The sequence below is a fragment of the Oncorhynchus keta genome, chromosome 4, assembly GCF_023373465.1.
Source record: "Oncorhynchus keta strain PuntledgeMale-10-30-2019 chromosome 4, Oket_V2, whole genome shotgun sequence".
NCBI lineage: Eukaryota > Metazoa > Chordata > Actinopteri > Salmoniformes > Salmonidae > Oncorhynchus > Oncorhynchus keta.
Window position 1 is genome coordinate 69,648,599 of NC_068424.1, and position 20,023 is coordinate 69,668,621.

Genomic DNA, 20,023 nt, shown 5'->3' on the forward strand with positions numbered 1-20,023 from the left:
TGCTCTGTGGTGTTATACTCCCCATCTATATCAAACCATGCTGTGGTGTTATACTCCCCATCTATATCAAACCATGCTCTGTGGTGTTATACTCCCCATCTATATCAAACCATGCTGTGGTGTTATACTCCCCATCTATATCAAACCATGCTCTGTGGTGTTATACTCCCCATCTATATCAAACCATGCTGTGGTGTTATACTCCCCATCTATATCAAACCATGCTCTGTGGTGTTATACTCCCCATCTATATCAAACCATGCTGTGGTGTTATACTCCCCATCTATATCAAACCATGCTGTGGTGTTATACTCCCCATCTATATCAAACCATGCTCTGTGGTGTTATACTCCCCATCTATATCAAACCATGCTGTGGTGTTATATTCCCCATCTATATCAAACCATGCTCTGTGGTGTTATACTCCCCATCTATATCAAACCATGCTGTGGTGTTATACTCCCCATCTATATCAAACCATGCTGTGGTGTTATACTCCCCATCTATATCAAACCATGCTGTGGTGTTATACTCCCCATCTATATCAAACCATGCTCTGTGGTGTTATACTCCCCATCTATATCAAACCATGCTGTGGTGTTATACTCCCCATCTATATCAAACCATGCTGTGGTGTTATACTCCCCATCTATATCAAACCATGCTCTGTGGTGTTATACTCCCCATCTATATCAAACCATGCTCTGTGGTGTTATACTCCCCATCTATATCAAACCATGCTCTGTGGTGTTATACTCCCCATCTATATCAAACCATGCTGTGGTGTTATACTCCCCATCTATATCAAACCATGCTGTGGTGTTATACTCCCCATCTATATCAAACCATGCTCTGTGGTGTTATACTCCCCATCTATATCAAACCATGCTGTGGTGTTATACTCCCCATCTATATCAAACCATGCTCTGTGGTGTTATACTCCCCATCTATATCAAACCATGCTGTGGTGTTATACTCCCCATCTATATCAAACCATGCTCTGTGGTGTTATACTCCCCATCTATATCAAACCATGCTGTGGTGTTATACTCCCCATCTATATCAAACCATGCTCTGTGGTGTTATACTCCCCATCTATATCAAACCATGCTGTGGTTTTATACTCCCCATCTATATCAAACCATGCTGTGGTGTTATACTCCCCATCTATATCAAACCATGCTGTGGTGTTATACTCCCCATCTATATCAAACCATGCTGTGGTGTTATACTCCCCATCTATATCAAACCATGCTCTGTGGTGTTATACTCCCCATCTATATCAAACCATGCTCTGTGGTATTATACTCCCCATCTATATCAAACCATGCTCTGTGGTGTTATACTCCCCATCTATATCAAACCATGCTCTGTGGTGTTATACTCCCCATCTATATCAAACCATGCTCTGTGGTATTATACTCCCCATCTATATCAAAACATGCTCCGTGGTATTATACTCCCCATCTGCATATCAAACCATGCTCTGTGGTATTATACTCCCCATCTATATCAAAACATGCTCTGTGGTATTATACTCCCCATCTGCATATCAAACCATGCTCTGTGGTATTATACTCCCCATCTATATCAAAACATGCTCCGTGGTATTATACTCCCCATCTGCATATCAAACCATGCTGTGGTGTTATACTCCCCATCTATATCAAACCATGCTCTGTGGTGTTATACTCCCCATCTATATCAAACCATGCTCTGTGGTATTATACTCCCCATCTATATCAAAACATGCTCCGTGGTATTATACTCCCCATCTGCATATCAAACCATGCTCTGTGGTATTATACTCCCCATCTATATCAAAACATGCTCTGTGGTATTATACTCCCCATCACATTTACCAACCACTTCTATTTACTATAAAACATGCCTGCGTTCCTGTACTCACTCACTCACGTCAGTGGATGTTGATTCAGGCTTCAGTGAGTTTAAACCTTGCTCAGGCTGACAGTAATTTCTGCCTCCAAATTACATTCCAATGGGTTCATAAATCTGCCCCCTCCCTCCCTCGCTCGCTCCGGCTTTCCCCCTCTCTCCTATCACCCACTCTTCCTCCCTCTTCCCAGCTCTCCCTCAGTAAATGAGAAATAGGAGGGGAGTGGGGGGTTACGTGAGTTGTTGGTTAAACAGTTAACACACACACACACACACACACACACACACGAGTGGAGACTCATGATTTAACACAGACAAACAATTAGATGTTGTGCTCACCATAGCACATGCACATCATTTGCATTCTTCCACACACACACACACAGGTTTTAATGAATGTTCGTTGCACAGCACACATTGGCGCTCTAGTCAAAAATATGAAGAATGCTTTTCTCCTCATTGGTGGTAGGTAGATAGAAGTGTCCTCTGGAGAAACCTCTTTATGGGGCTAAATATTACCAGAACACACCCCAGAGTACCATGCATCTCCTATACTGCTGCGCTGCGAGTGTTCTGGTAATATAGAGGACCATAAAAGATTACTAGAACACACCCAGTCCATCTGTGTTACTGCTGTACAAGACCCAGTCCATCTGTGTTACTGCCGTACAAGACCCAGTACATAATTCTGTACAAGACCCAGTCCATCTGTGTTACTGCCGTACAAGACCCAGTACATAATTCTGTACAAGACCCAGTCCATCTGTGGTACTGCCATACAAGACCCAGTCCATCTGTGGTACTGTTGCACAAGACCCAGTCCATCTGTGGTAATGCCGTACAAGACCCAGTACATAATTCTGTACAAGACCCAGTCCATCTGAGGTAATGCCGTACAAGACCAAGTCCATCTGTGGTACTGCCGTACGAGACCCAGTCCATCTGTGGTACTGCAGCACAAGACCCAGTCCATCTGTGGTACTGCCGCACAAGACCCAGTCCATCAGTGGTACTGCTGCACAAGACCCAGTCCATCTGTGGTACTGCAGCACAAGACCCAGTCCATCAGTGGTACTGCCGCACAAGACCCAGTCCATCAGTGGTACTGCCGCACAAGACCCAGTCCATCAGTGGTACTGCCGCACAAGACCCAGTCCATCAGTGGTACTGCCGCACAAGACCCAGTCCATCAGTGGTACTGCCGCACAAGACCCAGTCCATCTGTGGTACTGCCGCACAAGACCCAGTCCATCTGTGGTACTGCCGCACAAGACCCAGTCCATCTGTGGTACTGCCGCACAAGACCTAGTCCATCTGTGGTACTGCCGCACAAGACCCAGTCCATCTGTGGTACTGACGTACAGGACCCAGTCCATCTGTGGTACTGACGTACAGGACCCAGTCCATCTGTGGTACTGCCGAACAAGACCCTGTCCATAATGCTGTAAGACCCCATCCATAATGCTGTAAAAGACCCAGTCCATAATGCTGTAAGACCCAGTCCATAATGCTGTAAGACCCAGTCCATAATGCTGTAAGACCCTGTCCATAATGCTGTAAGACCCCATCCATAATGCTGTAAAAGACCCAGTCCATAATGCTGTAAGACCCAGTCCATAATGCTGTAAGACCCAGTCCATAATGCTGTAAGACCCAGTCCATAATGCTGTAAGAGCCAGTCCATAATGCTGTAAGACCCAGTCCATAATGCTGTAAAAGACCCAGTCCATAATGCCGTAAAAGACCCAGTCCATAATGCTGTAAGACCCAGTCCATAATGCTGTAAAAGACCCAGTCCATAATGCTGTAAGACCCAGTCCATAATGCTGTAAGACCCAGTCCATAATGCTGTAAGACCCAGTCCATAATGCTGTAAGACCCAGTCCATAATGCTGTAAGACCCAGTCCATAATGCTGTAAAAGACCCAGTCCATAATGCTGTAAGACCCAGTCCATAATGCTGTAAGACCCAGTCCATAATGCTGTAAAAGACCCAGTCCATAATGCTGTAAGACCCAGTCCATAATGCTGTAAAAGACCCAGTCCATAATGCTGTAAGACCCAGTCCATAATGCTGTAAAAGACCCAGTCCATAATGCTGTAAAAGACCCAGTCCATAATGCTGTAAAAGACCCAGTCCATAATGCTGTAAGACCCAGTCCATAATGCTGTAAAAGACCCAGTCCATAATGCTGTAAAAGACCCAGTCCATAATGCTGTAAGACCCAGTCCATAATGCTGTAAGACCCAGTCCATAATGCTGTAAGACCCAGTCCATAATGCTGTAAGACCCAGTCCATAATGCTGTAAAAGACCCAGTCCATAATGCTGTAAAAGACCCAGTCCATAATGCTGTAAGACCCAGTCCATAATGCTGTAAAAGACCCAGTCCATAATGCTGTAAGACCCAGTCCATAATGCTGTAAAAGACCCAGTCCATAATGCTGTAAAAGACCCAGTCCATAATGCTGTAAAATAACCAGTCCATAATGCTGTAAAAGACCCAGTCCATAATGCTGTAAAAGACCCAGTCCATAATGCTGTAAAAGACCCAGTCCATAATACTGTAAGACCTAGTCCATAATGCTGTAAGACCCAGTCCATAATGCTGTAAGACCCAGTCCATAATGCTGTAAAAGACCCAGTCCATAATGCTGTAAGACCCAGTCCATAATGCTGTAAGACCCAGTCCATAATGCTGTAAGACCCAAAATGACCCAGTCCATAATGCTGTAAAAGACCCAGTCCATAATGCTGTAAGACCCAGTCCATAATGCTGTAAGACCCAGTCCATAATGCTGTGTAAGACCCAGTCCATAATGCTGTAAGACCCAGTCCATAATGCTGTAAGACCCAGTCCATAATGCTGTAAGACCCAGTCCATAATGCTGTAAAAGACCCAGTCCATAATGCTGTAAAAGACCCAGTCCATAATGCTGTAAGACCCAGTCCATAATGCTGTAAGACCCAGTCCATAATGCTGTAAGACCGAGTCCATAATGCTGTAAAAGACCCAGTCCATAATGCTGTAAAAGACCCAGTCCATAATGCTGTAAGACCCAGTCCATAATGCTGTAAGACCCAGTCCATAATGCTGTAAGACCCAGTCCATAATGCTGTAAGACCCAGTCCATAATGCTGTAAGACCCAGTCCATAATGCTGTAAGACCCACTCCATAATGCTGTAAGACCCACTCCATAATGCTGTAAAAGACCCAGTCCATAATGCTGTAAGACCCAGTCCATAATGCTGTAAGACCCAGTCCATAATGCTGTAAGACCCAGTCCATAATGCTGTAAGACCCAGTCCATAATGCTGTAAGACCCAGTCCATAATGCTGTAAAAGACCCAGTCCATAATGCTGTAAGACCCAGTCCATAATGCTGTAAGACCCAGTCCATAATGCTGTAAGACCCAGTCCATAATGCTGTAAAATACCCAGTCCATAATGCTGTAAGACCCAGTCCATAATGCTGTAAGACCCAGTCCATAATGCTGTAAAAGACCCAGTCCATAATGCTGTAAAAGACCCAGTCCATAATGCTGTAAGACCCAGTCCATAATGCTGTAAGACCCAGTCCATAATGCTGTAAGACCCAGTCCATAATGCTGTAAAAGACCCAGTCCATAATGCTGTAAGACCCAGTCCATAATGCTGTAAGACCCAGTCCACAATGCTGTAAAAGACTCAGTCCATAATGCTGTAAAAGACCCAGTCCATAATGCTGTAAGACCCAGTCCATAATGCTGTAAAAGACCCAGTCCATAATGCTGTAAGACCCAGTCCATAATGCTGTAAGACCCAGTCCATAATGCTGTAAAAGACCCAGTCCATAATGCTGTAAGACCCAGTCCATAATGCTGTAAAAGACCCAGTCCATAATGCTGTAAGACCCAGTCCATAATGCTGTAAGACCCAGTCCATAATGCTGTAAGACCCAGTCCATAATGCTGTAAGACCCAGTCCATAATGCTGTAAGACCCAGTCCATAATGCTGTAAAAGACCCAGTCCATGATGCTGTAAAAGACCCAGTCCATGATGCTGTAAAAGACCCAGTCCATAATGCTGTAAGACCCAGTCCATAATGCTGTAAAAGACCCAGTCCATAATGCTGTAAGACCCAGTCCATAATGCTGTAAGACCCAGTCCATAATGCTGTAAAAGACCCAGTCCATAATGCTGTAAGACCCAGTCCATAATGCTGTAAGACCCAGTCCATAATGCTGTAAGACCCAGTCCATAATGCTGTAAGACCCAGTCCATAATGCTGTAAGACCCAGTCCATAATGCTGTAAAAGACCCAGTCCATAATGCTGTAAAAGACCCAGTCCATAATGCTGTAAAAGACCCAGTCCATAATGCTGTAAAAGACCCAGTCCATAATGCTGTAAAAGACCCAGTCCATAATGCTGTAAGACCCAGTCCATAATGCTGTAAGACCCAGTCCATAATGCTGTAAAAGACCCAGTCCATAATGCTGTAAAAGACCCAGTCCATAATGCTGTAAAAGACCCAGTCCATAATGCTGTAAAAGACCCAGTCCATAATGCTGTAAGACCCAGTCCATAATGCTGTAAGACCCAGTCCATAATGCTGTAAGACCCAGTCCATAATGCTGTAAAAGACCCAGTCCATAATGCTGTAAGACCCAGTCCATAATGCTGTAAGACCCAGTCCATAATGCTGTAAGACCCAGTCCATAATGCTGTAAGACCCAGTCCATAATGCTGTAAAAGACCCAGTCCATAATGCTGTAAAAGACCCAGTCCATAATGCTGTAAAAGACCCAGTCCATAATGCTGTAAAAGACCCAGTCCATAATGCTGTAAGACCCAGTCCATAATGCTGTAAGACCCAGTCCATAATGCTGTAAAAGACCCAGTCCATAATGCTGTAAGACCCAGTCCATAATGCTGTAAGACCCAGTCCATAATGCTGTAAGAGCCAGTCCATCTCCAGTGGTACAGTGTAACTGCTGTTCTAAGTGTTGTGCTGCAGAACAGACATTCAGCAGAGGTCAGGACAATAGAGCTGTCAGCCAATGAGACCCAGAGGAACCATTCTAGTCTATATTCTATTCTACTGCTACAGTACTAGCTATCCATGGCTGGATATAGGCTGTGTCAGCATGGGGAGGGAGGAGCACAGAAACACAACCACCACACCAAAATACACTACACTGACATTACTACACTACGCTACACTACCTCAGCACACTAAGCTACACTACCTCAGCACACTAAGCTACACTACCTCAGCACACTAAGCTACACTACCTCAGCACACTAAGCTACACTACCTCAGCACACTAAGCTACACTACCTCAGCACACTAAGCTACACTACCTCAGCACACTAAGCTACACTACCTCAGCACACTAAGCTACACTACCTCAGCACATGAAGCTACACTACCACACCACACTACCTCACCACAGTACCACCACACTACCTCACCACGCTACCTCACCACACTACCTCACCACACTACCTCACCATGCTACCTCACCATGCTACCTCACCATGCTACCTCACCACATTACCTAACTACACTACCTCACCACGCTACTACCTCACCACCACACCACGCTACCTCACTACCACATCTCACCACACATTACTACTTCACCACACTACACGCTACACTTTTCCCTTTCTAGACCTCTCAATCTAGTGTGCTTCAAGTCTGGGGTGTGCAGGCTTTTGTTCCAGACCAGCACTAACACAACTCATTCAACAAATCAAAAGTCTTGATGTGAAGTTGAATAACTGCATTGGGTGTGTTAGTACTGGGCTGGACTGAAAGTCTGTGGACTGAAGAACAGTGCTTTAATCCTAGACTCGTCACCTTGCCACACATAACTGTCGAGTCACTGAAGCTGGAGTGTCTGTCCTTTGAAGATTAACTTGAGCATGGTTAGACTTGAGCATTCGTATTAAGCAAAAAAATTATAATGGTTATTCTGAAACCTTCCCTGCTGGTATACAGTTGACTCATTGATAAAGTAGTGAATGGCTATGACCCAAATGGCACCCTATTCCCTATATAGTGCACTGCTTTTGACCAGAGCCCTAGGGTGCCTGCTCTTTAATGCCATAATCCACTATTATGTAATGTGTGTGTGTGTGTGTGTGTGTGTGTGTGTGTGTGTGTGTGTGTGTGTGTGTGTGTGTGTGTGTGTGTGTGTGTATATATGAGTGAGGAGTCCTAGCTAACTGCCCTCTCTGTTCTCCCCACAGGGGGGGTGCAGTGTCTCTGGCCCAAGTGTCACAGACAGCGGGAGGAATATCATCTTTAATCCCTGCAAATTCGAGGAGAGAAAAAGTGCCGGTGTCACTATAGGCCTTAAGAGCCAGAGATGATTCATTCTAAACCTCAAAGTGAAGGATAACAAGTGGCCCAGACTCCTGTGACCCCTCATCCCACCAACTCATCCTTTACCCTTCCTCTAACCTCTAAACTGTGTAACGTTCTCGATTCCCCCCGGCTGGTTCAATCTATACAGACACAGACTGACTGGATGACCATCTGGACCTATGTAAATCAACACGAAGACAACATAAACCAACCAGCCTTGAAGACGGACGCTCCTGGATACTGACTGAGCTACCAGATGCTACTCTGGATGGGGCTGGAGGCTGTAGGCTGTTAGGCTAGCTAGGCCATGCTGCTCCCTGTGCCTTCCTCCTCTCCAATGCTGCTTCCAGGAGACCTACGGGCTACAAACATCATTATCGTCACCGTCATCTTCATCACTCACCAATGCCACAGGAAGTACGGTGCCTGGGAGGGGACTGACTGAACCTCAACTATTACGGACAGAGTGAACTGGAAACACACACACACACACACACACAAACAGCCCCTTCAGCTGTGAAACAGACAAAGACAGAAGGCAAAGAGATACTAAGCACTGAGAGGGTAAGTTAAACAGGTTTCTCAAACATCATCTTCAGAGATTTGAGGTTCAACATATTTTTACAAAGTTGCTCTGTAATGTCTTAAAACATACCCTGTCATAAGTTCTCTATATTCTACTGAGATATACAGCTCATGTGTCATTTTAGAAGATGTTTTAAAATTCTTAGAGCAATGCCTCAGAGAAAATAGCAGTGAGTGAGGTAGGAAGGACAGAATCCAAATGAAACGACAGAAAGGACAACAGACTCACTAGGGAGGAGAGGAGGATTGGAGGAGGAGCGAGCTGGGTGGGGTCTGATTGAGCCAATCTCAGTCAGAAGGAATGGAGTGAGTGAATAAACAAAAGGACGAGGAGCTGAACAGATTAAAGAGATTATCCAAGGTGAGAGAGATGAAAAGAGAGGGGGGAGGGAAAGGAGAAAGAGGGTAGAGAGAGAGCAGGCGGGCGGGCGTCACAGAGAGCTACATGCTATTTGTTATTCATAGTGGAGACTCTCCAATATGTTTTTATGCTCCCTGACTCCCTCCCTCCCTCTGTTGGGTGAACGTTGGCTGTTGCACTACTTTGAAACCGGACGTTTTGTGCTAAATATACATAGACTGAAACACCTCCAGACCCGGTCTTGAATCCGGATATAACTTTATCAATCATTATCATCAACCTGCCAAAACTCCTCCACAAGGCCATGACGTCTACATGAGGATATCACTAGATACACAGCAGCATTACATCATTATTAATGATTCTCCTTTTAAAACCAATTCATTCAATTCTGAGTATCTCACAACCCACTGCCAGAGTCAGCCTCAACTCCTTCTCTCAGTCTGTCCATCTCTCCATCTGTCTCAGTCTCTTGCTCTACTCCTCCCTCTCATTGTTGCCATCTCTTGTTTGCTTTTGACTGGAGCCGAGGGGCAATTTTGCATGTTGTCCTGAGAGTGAGAACACACACACATACACACTTGTGGAAAAACTTGCCTGCAGAGCATTTGTTTGTCAAATGTTCTGTCAAATCATGTCAAGCACTTCAGAGGACAGGAAAACACATGTTCAAGACTGAAACCCCTAGAATATACTGCACTGTACACAATAACGTACCCTAGAATATACTGCACTGTACACAATAACGTACCCTAGAATATACTGCACTGTACACAATAACGTACCCTAGAATATACTGCACTGTACACAATAACGTACCCTAGAATATACTGCACTGTACACAATAACGTACCCTAGAATATACTGCACTGTACACAGTAACGTACCCTAGAATATACTGCACTGTACACAATAACGTACCCTAGAATATACTGCACTGTACACAATAACGTACCCTAGAATATACTGCACTGTACACAATAACGTACCCTAGAATATACTGCACTGTACACAATAACGTACCCTAGAATATACTGCACTGTACACAATAACGTACCCTAGAATATACTGCACTGTACACAATAACGTACCCTAGAATATACTGCACTGTACACAATAACGTACCCTAGAATATACTGCACTGTACACAGTAACGTACCCTAGAATATACTGCACTGTACACAATAACGTACCCTAGAATATACTGCACTGTACACAATAACGTATCATCTCATTTCTTTATTTTCTGTCATATGAACAGTATGCTATAAAACTCAACTGACATTCCTTTTTGTTTTTCTGAATTGTAAATTGATGGCACTCTCAAATATTCAACACCAAAAGACAAGCAGAGAAATGTAAACCGAAGAACGTATAAATGTTTTTAAAAAAGGACATGTAAAACATCCACTTAAATATTTATTGGGAATTCAGAAGCTCTTCACTGAATAATTTATACCACATTTAAGAGAACAATAACCACTATAGCCACACACACAGACAGCATGCATAATACTGTACGTCTCAGTTTGTTGTGAGTGAATGTTTGTGGTTTTTCTAAAACCCAGTTATGTTGCCTCTCGGACTTGTACAACAAACTACAGACATGCACACAGTGCCTTCGGAAAGTATTCAGGCACCTCAACTTTATCCACATTTTGTTATGTTACAGCCTTATTTTAAAATGGATTAAATTAACATTTTCCTCAGAGATCTACACACAATACCCCATAATGACAAAGACAAAAAACAGAAAGACCTTATTTACATAAGTATTCAGACCCTTTGCTATGACACTCTGCACTGAAGATAGGAAACACTGTCACCACTGATAAATCCACTATAATTAAGAATTTCAATAAGCATTTTTCTACGGCTGGCCATGCTTTCCACCTGGCTACCCCAACCCCGGTCAACAGCACTGCACCCCCCACAGCAACTCGCCCAAGCCTTCCCCATTTCTCCTTCTCCCAAATCCAGTCAGCTGATGTTCTGAAAGAGCTGCAAAATCTGGACCCCTACAAATCAGCCGGGCTAGACAATCTGGACCCTTTCTTTCTAAAATTATCTGCCGAAATTGTTGCCACCCTTATTACTAGCCTGTTCAACCTCTCTTTCGTGTCGTCTGAGATTCCCAAAGATTGGAAAGCAGCTGCGGTCATCCCCCTCTTCAAAGGGGGGCATTCTTGACCCAAACTGCTACAGACCTATATCTATCCTACCCTGCCTTTCTAAGGTCTTTGAAAGCCAAGTAAACAAACAGATTACCGACCATTTCGAATCTCACCATACCTTCTCTGCTATGCAATCTGGTTTCAGAGCTGGTCATGGGTGCACCTCAACCACGCTCAAGGTCCTAAACAATATCTTAACCGCCATCGATAACAAACATTACTGTGCAGCCGTATTCATTGATTTGGCCAAGGCTTTCGACTCTGTCAATCACCACATCCTCATCGGCAGACTCGACAGCCTTGGTTTCTCAAATGATTGCCTCGCCTGGTTCACCAACTACTTCTCTGATAGAGTTCAGTGTGTCAAATCGGAAGGTCTGCTGTCCGGACCTCTGGCAGTCTCTATGGGGGTGCCACAGGGTTCAATTCTTGGACCGACTCTCTTCTCTGTATACATCAATGATGTCACTCTTGCTGCGGGTGAGTCTCTGATCCACCTCTACGCAGACGACACCATTCTGTATACTTCTGGCCCTTCTTTGGACACTGTGTTAACAACCCTCCAGGCAAGCTTCAATGCCATACAACTCTCCTTCCATGGCCTCCAATTGCTCTTAAATACAAGTAAAACTAAATGCATGCTCTTCAACCGATCGCTGCCTGCACCTGCCCGCCTGTCCAACATCACTACTCTGGACGGCTCTGACTTAAAATAGGTGGACAACTACAAATACCTAGGTGTCTGGTTAGACTGTAAACTCTCCTTCCAAACCCACATCTCCAATCGTAGGAGGGAGGAGGGACCCATATTATCAGGACAGCTTCTGGTTGGTAGGAGGGACCCATATTATCAGGACAGCTTCTGGTTGGTAGGAGGGACCCATATTATCAGGACAGCTTCTGGTTGGTAGGAGGGACCCATATTATCAGGACAGCTCCACTCCATTGGGCCCAGCGACTATTCATACACTCAAACACTTTCTTTGTTCAAACACCCAACAAAAGACATCACTAAAAATTGAAGACAACACATTTACACAACACAAGAATTTCAAAATCCAGAAATGAGCTGTAACTCTTATTCTCTCTTTCCTAAAGCACAACGACTCTCAAAACTCATTAACTCTTGGTCTCTCTCCCACTCACAGAGGGCGGGACTATGGCTGCCGAGAGTCTGACCGAGCTCCGTGATTGGCTCTTTCTGCTCCTCCTGTGCCTGACTCTATTGGCCGAGATGCTGGAGTTGGCGGCGGCAGCAGTTGCCATGGAGGAAGGCGAGGAAGACTTCCCGTGCCCGTCAGTGTGCCGGTGTGACGAGGGCTTCGTTTACTGTAACGACCGGAGCCTGAGCATGATCCCTCCTCTACCGTTAACAGCTACCGTTCTCTACCTACAGAGCAACCGGTTGGCCAACTCCGGCCTACCGGCGTCTTTGGAGCGCAGCAGTAGTATCCGTGTGGTCTACCTTTACGCCAACCAACTAGACGAGTTTCCTATACACCTGCCGCCGTCGCTACGGGAACTACACCTGCAGGACAACAACATTCGGACGTTGCCGCGCACGGTGTTGGCCAGGTTACCGTTGCTAGAGAGGCTACACCTGGATGACAACTCCATCTCCACTGTGAGCATTCAGGAGCGGGCCTTCTCCGGTACGCGGCGGCTGAGGTTACTCTTCCTCTCCCGGAACCACCTGTCCAGCATCCCAGCCGGCCTCCCGGCTTCTTTAGAGGAGCTGAGGTTAGACGACAACCGTATCAACACCATCCCCACCCACGCCTTCCGGGGCCTGGCCTCACTGAGACGCCTGGTCCTGGACGGGAATCTCCTGGCCAACACCCGCATCGCCGACGACACCTTCTCCCGCCTGGCCAACCTCACGGAGCTGTCGCTAGTCCGCAATGCCCTGCAGGCCCCACCCATCAACCTGCCCAGCACACACCTGATGAGGCTGCACCTGCAGGACAACGGACTGATTCACGTGCCCCGGGGGACCCTGGACGGGATGAGGAGGCTGCAGCGGCTGGATCTGTCAGGTAACCAACCAGCCTGATGCTACCTGAGCCTGATCAGCCCTACATTAGACATTTTATTATCCCAAGGCCAAAAAAAGTCTAAATAATAGTGCCGTTATCCAATACATAATTATGATACAGGCTACTGCACATTACACACGACAGAACCACAGAATTGATGGAGAGAAAGACAGGGTGCACTTGCGTGCGCACTGATTTAAAATAACAATATTAGACTGATGGGCTGTTTTAAAACTCTGCAGTTGCAATTTAAAAAATGCATCTTTACAATGAAAAAATAAGGAAACCTCCGAAAGCCAGATGGAGATGTGTAAGTTGGACATGCATTCAGTCCTTATATTACTGTTATGCTGCAGCAAATGTATTCCTACCGTCCACAAGAAAAGAAGTTGCCATGATGAGATGATACATGCATTGTGAACTCCTCTTCATACTGAGATGCGCTGTCTGTCCCCACCCTAAGAGTTAATGATTGATCATGCAGATAGCAGAGAGTAGACCATGGCCCGTAGAGAAGAAAGATTTAGATATTGCATATAATTTAACACTTCCATTTCAAGTCATGCTGTTCATAAAAATAACATTCAAATTTACCGGTTTCTCTCAGTTATTTATAAAATCGGGAAAAGGGAGTGGGTTTGGGTGGTAAATCTCAGTAACCCGGTTCCCACTGTTCAACCCTAATGAGAACAGCTGCAAATAGTTTGCTTAGGATTCTAGTTAAGATTTGACATTGCTCTGAGTCTAGACATATACTCTGTATATTGCAGAGTAACTTTAGTGAACTACTCACAAAATTAGCAGCAGATGAGCATATTATTCTACATCAGGTGCCATACGTAGAGTGACTTGTGTCCACTTCCATGCCTGCAGGGAACAACCTGACCACTCTGCCCCGGGGGCTGCTGAGGGACACGGACGGCCTGGAGCTGTTGCTGCTCCGGGGGAACCCCTGGTACTGTGGCTGCAACCTGCACTGGCTCCACGCCTGGCTGTATGGCCGCGGGGCAGCGGTGACAGTACGGGGCCTGACCTGCCACGGACCAGAGGCGGTGCGAGGCCAGGCCCTCAGGGACCTCTCTGGGCTCATGGACCAGTGTGAAGGGCCCCCAGGAGGGGTGAACAGTGTGGGGGGTAGAGGAGGAGGTGTCACTAGTACTACCACCTTTCCCCCAACCCAGGGCTCTCTGTTCACCCTCAGAGCCATACGGCCGGGCCTGGTGAAGCCATTACCACCGGGAGGAGAGGCGGGGGGTCATGCCTCACACAACGCTTTAGAACTCACCGTGAAGCCTCTGTCGGCAGACAGTGTGCAGGTGACGTGGCTGTGCCCGCGGCCGGCGCCCTCCTTCCGGCTGTCCTGGCTGAGGCTGGGCAGCAGCGCCGCTCTGGGTTCCATCACAGAGACGCTGGTACCCGGGGAGAGACAGCAGTACCTACTAACCCAGCTCACACCACGATCACACTATCTCATCTGCCTGCTCCCCCTGCGCTCCACCTCCTCCCACTCTGGAGGGTCACAGAGAGGACAGCAACAGGAAAAGGACACAACAGACCAGAGCCCCGTCTGCTCTCAGATAGAGACGGGGGAGGCTCTGCGCCCCGAGGGGGGAAATGGGGGTGAGGACTCGGACACAGAGATGGCAGCCCTCCCCCTGGCTGAGATCATTGGCGGAGCCACAGCCCTAGTCTCCCTCATACTCATCTTCGGCATCTTCTGCTGGTATGGCCAGCGCACCGGGTATGTCTCCGGGGAAACAGACTCCTATGGGGTCAGAGGTCAGCGCGTGGTCGGGAAGCCGTACGATGACTATGTGGAGTCTGGTACTAAGAAGGACAGCTCCATCCTGGAGATCAGGAGCCCCGGCTTCGCCATGACGCCCATGATGACCCATCAGCCACTGCAACCCAAAGGAGGGGAAGATGTGACCTACGTGCACACCATCTTCCCCTCATCGCACGGTAACGGCACCTACCGAAGCAACCAGAGTCACAACGGCATCATCACCCAACTGGGTCGCACGGCAGGCTACGGGACCAACCAGGGTTACCGGGAGCAAGGGATGATCCCGGATATAGACTACTCCTACACGTGATGACATCATCTCAGACACACTTCTCCCACCCCCACCGGTTGGATGCCGTTCTAAGGATACGGTTCCAGCAGGCGGTTGGTTGGTTGGTCTCCTTGGTTCCAAAGTACCCTCTGTGCCTCCTCACTTCTGCTCTGAATCTTATTTATCTGTTACTGGCTGACTGGCTTGGGTTGCTGTGTCCCCACAGGGCCACCCCACATACATGTTTGCTGGGTGACAGAAGTGTTTCAGTGCTTCTCATGTTTATACATTGTTTTGAGGTCTCAGTATCTTTACAGCTACTGTACTCTTCCTTCTATTTCATAAAAGACCGTTAGTAGTTTGAGGTGGATGTTTAGGCGTAGGCAGACGCTAAAAGGCAAATATATTCCAGAGAGAAACACTTGTGTAGACTGCTACACTATATATACAAAAGTATGTGGACACCCTTTCAAATGAGTGGATTCGGCTATTTCAGCCATACCCGTTGCTGACAGGTGAAAAAAAATCAAGCACACAGCCATGAAATCTTCATAGACAAACATTGGCAGTAGAATGGCCTTACTGAAGAGCTTAGTAACTTTCAATGTGGCACCGTCATAGGATGCCACCTTTCCAACAAGTCAGTTCTTCAAATTTCTGTCCTGCTGGAGCTGCCCCGGTCAACTGTAAGAGCTGTTATTGTGAAGTGGGAATGTCTAGGAGCAACAATGGCTCAGCAGCAAAGTGGTACACCACACAAGCTCACAGAACAGGACCGGCGAGTGCTGAAGCACGTAGAAATGGTCTGTCCTCGGTTGCAACACTCACTACAGAGTTCTAAAACTGTCTCTGGAAGCAACGTCAGCACAAGAACTGTTCGCCGGGAGCTTCATTAAATGGGTTTCCATGGCCGAGCAGCCGCACACAAGCCTAAGATCACCAAGATCAATGCCAAGTGTCGGCTGGAGTGGTGTAAAGTTCGCCGCCATTGGAGTCTGGAGCAGTGGACTCGAGAGTGATCACGCTTCACCATCTGGCAGTCCAACGGACGAATCTGGGTTTGGCAGATGTCAGACGAACACTACATGCCCCAATGCACAGTGCCAACTGTAAAGTTTGGTAGAGGAGGAATGATGGTGTGGGGCTGTTTTTCATGGTTCGGGCTAGGCCCCTTAGTTCCAGTGAAGGGAAAGCTTTACGCTACAGCATAACTGGCAACTGGCCTGCACAGAGCCCTGACCTCAACACCTTTGGGATGAATTGGAATGCTGACTGCGAGCCAGGCCTAATCGCCTAACATCCGTGCCTGACCTCACTAATGCTCATGGCTGAATGGAAGCAAGCCCCCGCAGCAATGTTCCAAAATTTTGTGGAAATCCTTCCCAGAGGAGCAAAGGGGGGACCAACTCCATATTAATGCCCGTGATTATGGAATGAGATGTTTGACGAGTGTGTCCACATACTTTTGGTCATGTAGTGTATACAACTACCTACTTCTGTATGCGCTGAGTAGACACACGGGGAAGGGTTTGATGGTACTAGTCACAACAACTCATCACTGACTGACAGAAAATATATATGTTCCTATCTTAGACCTCTACTTTTCTCTTTCCCCTCCTGTTTTTATATTTTATTTCTCTGTTTATTTTGTGCTGCAGAGAGAGAGAGAGAATGAGAGCGAGATAACTTTGTTCTAGCTGAGAAGCGCTGATAGCAGCTCTGAGGGACAGGGGCTCCTACTGCAGCGATGTCCGCCTGGGGACTCTAGTGAGAGGGAGAGATAGGAGTAAGCATAGGGAGGTTAAAAAGAGAGACAGAATAATTGAGGAGGGGGGGGATAATAAAAGAGGGAAAGGGTGAAAAGGAAGAATATAGACCCTGATCCTTCGAGAGAGATAAAGAGAGAGGGAGAAAAACTAGGGAGCGAGATAGACAAAAGAAGAGGGAGAGTGAAGAGGGAGAGTGAAGAGGGAGAGCAAAGGGAGAACTAATGGCAGAGGGAAACAGTGAAAAGGGTAGGAATATAGCTAGGACGTCATCCAAACCCTGCTACTTCTTAACAGGACCAGTTCATTTCTACTTGACCTATCGTTGATATTTTAGTACAGGAAGGAGCAGACAGTGAAAAGAGTGTGTTCATCAAACGTGCCCATCTTTATAAAGAGATAAAATTGTTATTACAATTTGGCCATGGAATAAAACAATTCAACATATTGGCATTTCCCTTAACATACAGAACACCAATATTAAAGGATATATCCTTTTGCTTATTGCATGTCATCATAACATGAACGGCAAAGGCATGTTAACTGGACAATCATACAGAAATGTCTGCAATCAAATTAACTAAATCAACCCAAAGTAAAAGGCATTTTCTATTGGTTGCTATCAGGAAAGATGAAGGGGAAAAAAACACGTGTTTACAGTGATGTACCCATCCAGCACGCAAACATCTGAACACAGCAAGCTGTAATAGCCGTACCATTACAGCCACTTACTATCTACTTAGTAGCTCTGTGTGCATCATAGTCAGTCATTCAGATCCAGCGAGACAGTCAGGTCACAGGTGGGGGGGGGGGTTCCGTAGAAATCATGGATGAACCAAACTGCAGCACTGTGCATCTATGCACACTAATCACACACTCTGTAGTGTATTTCTGTCACTCTACGTATATTATAACAATGTTCTGGCCTCTCAATCACAACTGAATCACAATGGAGAGAAGAGTAAAGAGAGTGATGGGAAAAGGAGGGAGAGAAAGAAAAGAGATTGTTTGAGTGAGTTATGTATAGACTATGGTTTTTATTATAAACTGGGTGGTTCGAGCCCTAAGTGCTGATTGGCCACGGGTATGACAAAACATGTATTTTTCCTGTTCTAATTACATTTGTAACCGGTTTATAATAGCAATAAGGCACCGAGAGGGTTTGTGGTATATGGTCAATATACCACAGGAGTTTTTCCAGGCGCTCCGCGTTGCGTCGTACATATGAACAGCCCTTAGCCGTGGTATATTGGCCATATACCACACCCCCTCGTACCTTATTGCTTAAATATACCATGCTAAACTTAATTAGCCTTGTGTCTTTTTCCAATCCAAAACTCCAGTGGGAAAAGCATTCTGGGGGAAGAGAAAAGATCTAGAGCCTTCTTTAGGTCTTAGAAACATTTCCTTTAAATACGCTCAGCTTTTCACAATGTCTTATGTATAAATCTAAACAGTGAGAACTGTTTGTTTGGTTTTCTTTTATTTTCTATGCGAATAAAAAAAATATATTGGTTAAACTTCAAATGTTTTCATATGTGTTTTATTGAGAGGTGGTGGTGGGTTGTGTTAAATTATACTCTACAAATATACTGCCATAATATTAGGAAGAATCAAGTCAACTTAAATATACTGAACAAAAATATAAACGCAACAATTTACAATTTTACTGAGTTACAGTTCATATAAGGAAATCAGTCTATTGAAATAGATAAATTAGGCCTTAATCTACAGATTTCACATGACTGGGCAGGGGCTTAGGCCCACCCGCATAGGCCCACCCACTTGGGAGCCAGGTCCAACCCTGGGGAGCCAGGCCCAGCCAATCAGAATGAGCTTTGGTAGGGAAAAGGGCTTCATTTCAGACAGAAATACTCCTCAGTTTCATCAGCTGTCCGGGTGGCTGGTCTCCGACGATCCCACAGGTAAAGAAGTTGGATGTGGAGGTCCTGGGCTGAAGTGACTACAAATGGTCCGCGGTTGTGAGGCCAGTCGGATGTACTGCCAAATTCTCTAAAACGATGTTGGAGGCGGCTTATGGTAGAGAAATTAATCTACCAAAGCTCTCTGGCAAGCTCTCGTCCTGTCCCCTTTGCAGAAAAGCATCCCCAAAAAATGATGTTTCCACCTCCATGCTTCACGGTTGGGACGGTTTTCTTGGGGTTGTACTCATCCTTCTTCTTCCTCCAAACACGGCGAGTGGAGTTTAGACCAAAAAGCTCTATTTGTGTCTCATCAGACCACATGACCTTCTCCCATTCCTCCTCTGGATCATTCAGATGGTCATTGGCAAACTTCAGACGGGCCTGGACATGTGCTGGCTTGAGCAGGGGGACCTTGCTTGCGCTGCAGGATTTTAATCCATGACGGCGTAGTGTGTTACTAATGGTTTTCTTTGAGACTGTGGTCCCAGCTCTCTTCAGGTCATTGACCAGGTCTTGCAGTGTAGTTCTGGGCTGATCCCTCACCTTCCTCATGATCATTGATGCCCCACGAGGTGAGATCTTGCATGGAGCCAAAGACCGAGGGTGATTGACCGTCATCTTGAACTTATTCCATTTTCTAATAATTGCAACAACAGTTGTTGACTTCTCACCAAGTTGCTTGCCTATTGTCCTGTAGCCCATCCCAGCCTTGTTCAAGTCTACAATTTTATCCTTGATGCCCTTACACAGCTCTCTGGTCTTGGCCATTGTGGAGAGGTTGGAGTCTGTTTGATTGAGTGTGTGGACAGGTGTGTTTTATACAGGTAACGAGTTCAAACAGGTGTAGTTAATACAGGTAATGA

At 46.1% G+C, this 20,023-nt stretch overlaps 2 protein-coding genes across 4 annotated transcripts in view; one reads left to right on the top strand and one right to left on the bottom strand.

Annotated features, from left to right (window-relative positions):
* LOC118373416 (leucine-rich repeat transmembrane protein FLRT1-like) overlaps positions 1 to 18,762 on the top strand; it is a 35,584-nt gene extending 16,822 nt beyond the window's left edge. Inside the window, exons 2-4 of the mRNA XM_035759536.2 lie at positions 8,139 to 8,820; positions 12,525 to 13,412; positions 14,286 to 18,762. Of these exons, the coding sequence (XP_035615429.1) occupies positions 12,536 to 13,412; positions 14,286 to 15,508 (2,100 nt within the window). The 5' untranslated portion in view covers positions 8,139 to 8,820; positions 12,525 to 12,535 and the 3' untranslated portion in view covers positions 15,509 to 18,762. The remainder of the gene's footprint in view (positions 1 to 8,138; positions 8,821 to 12,524; positions 13,413 to 14,285) is intronic.
* Positions 1 to 20,023, bottom strand: part of macrod1 (mono-ADP ribosylhydrolase 1) — a 119,607-nt gene that overhangs the window by 85,304 nt on the left and 14,280 nt on the right. The gene's annotated exons all lie outside the window — the stretch shown is intronic.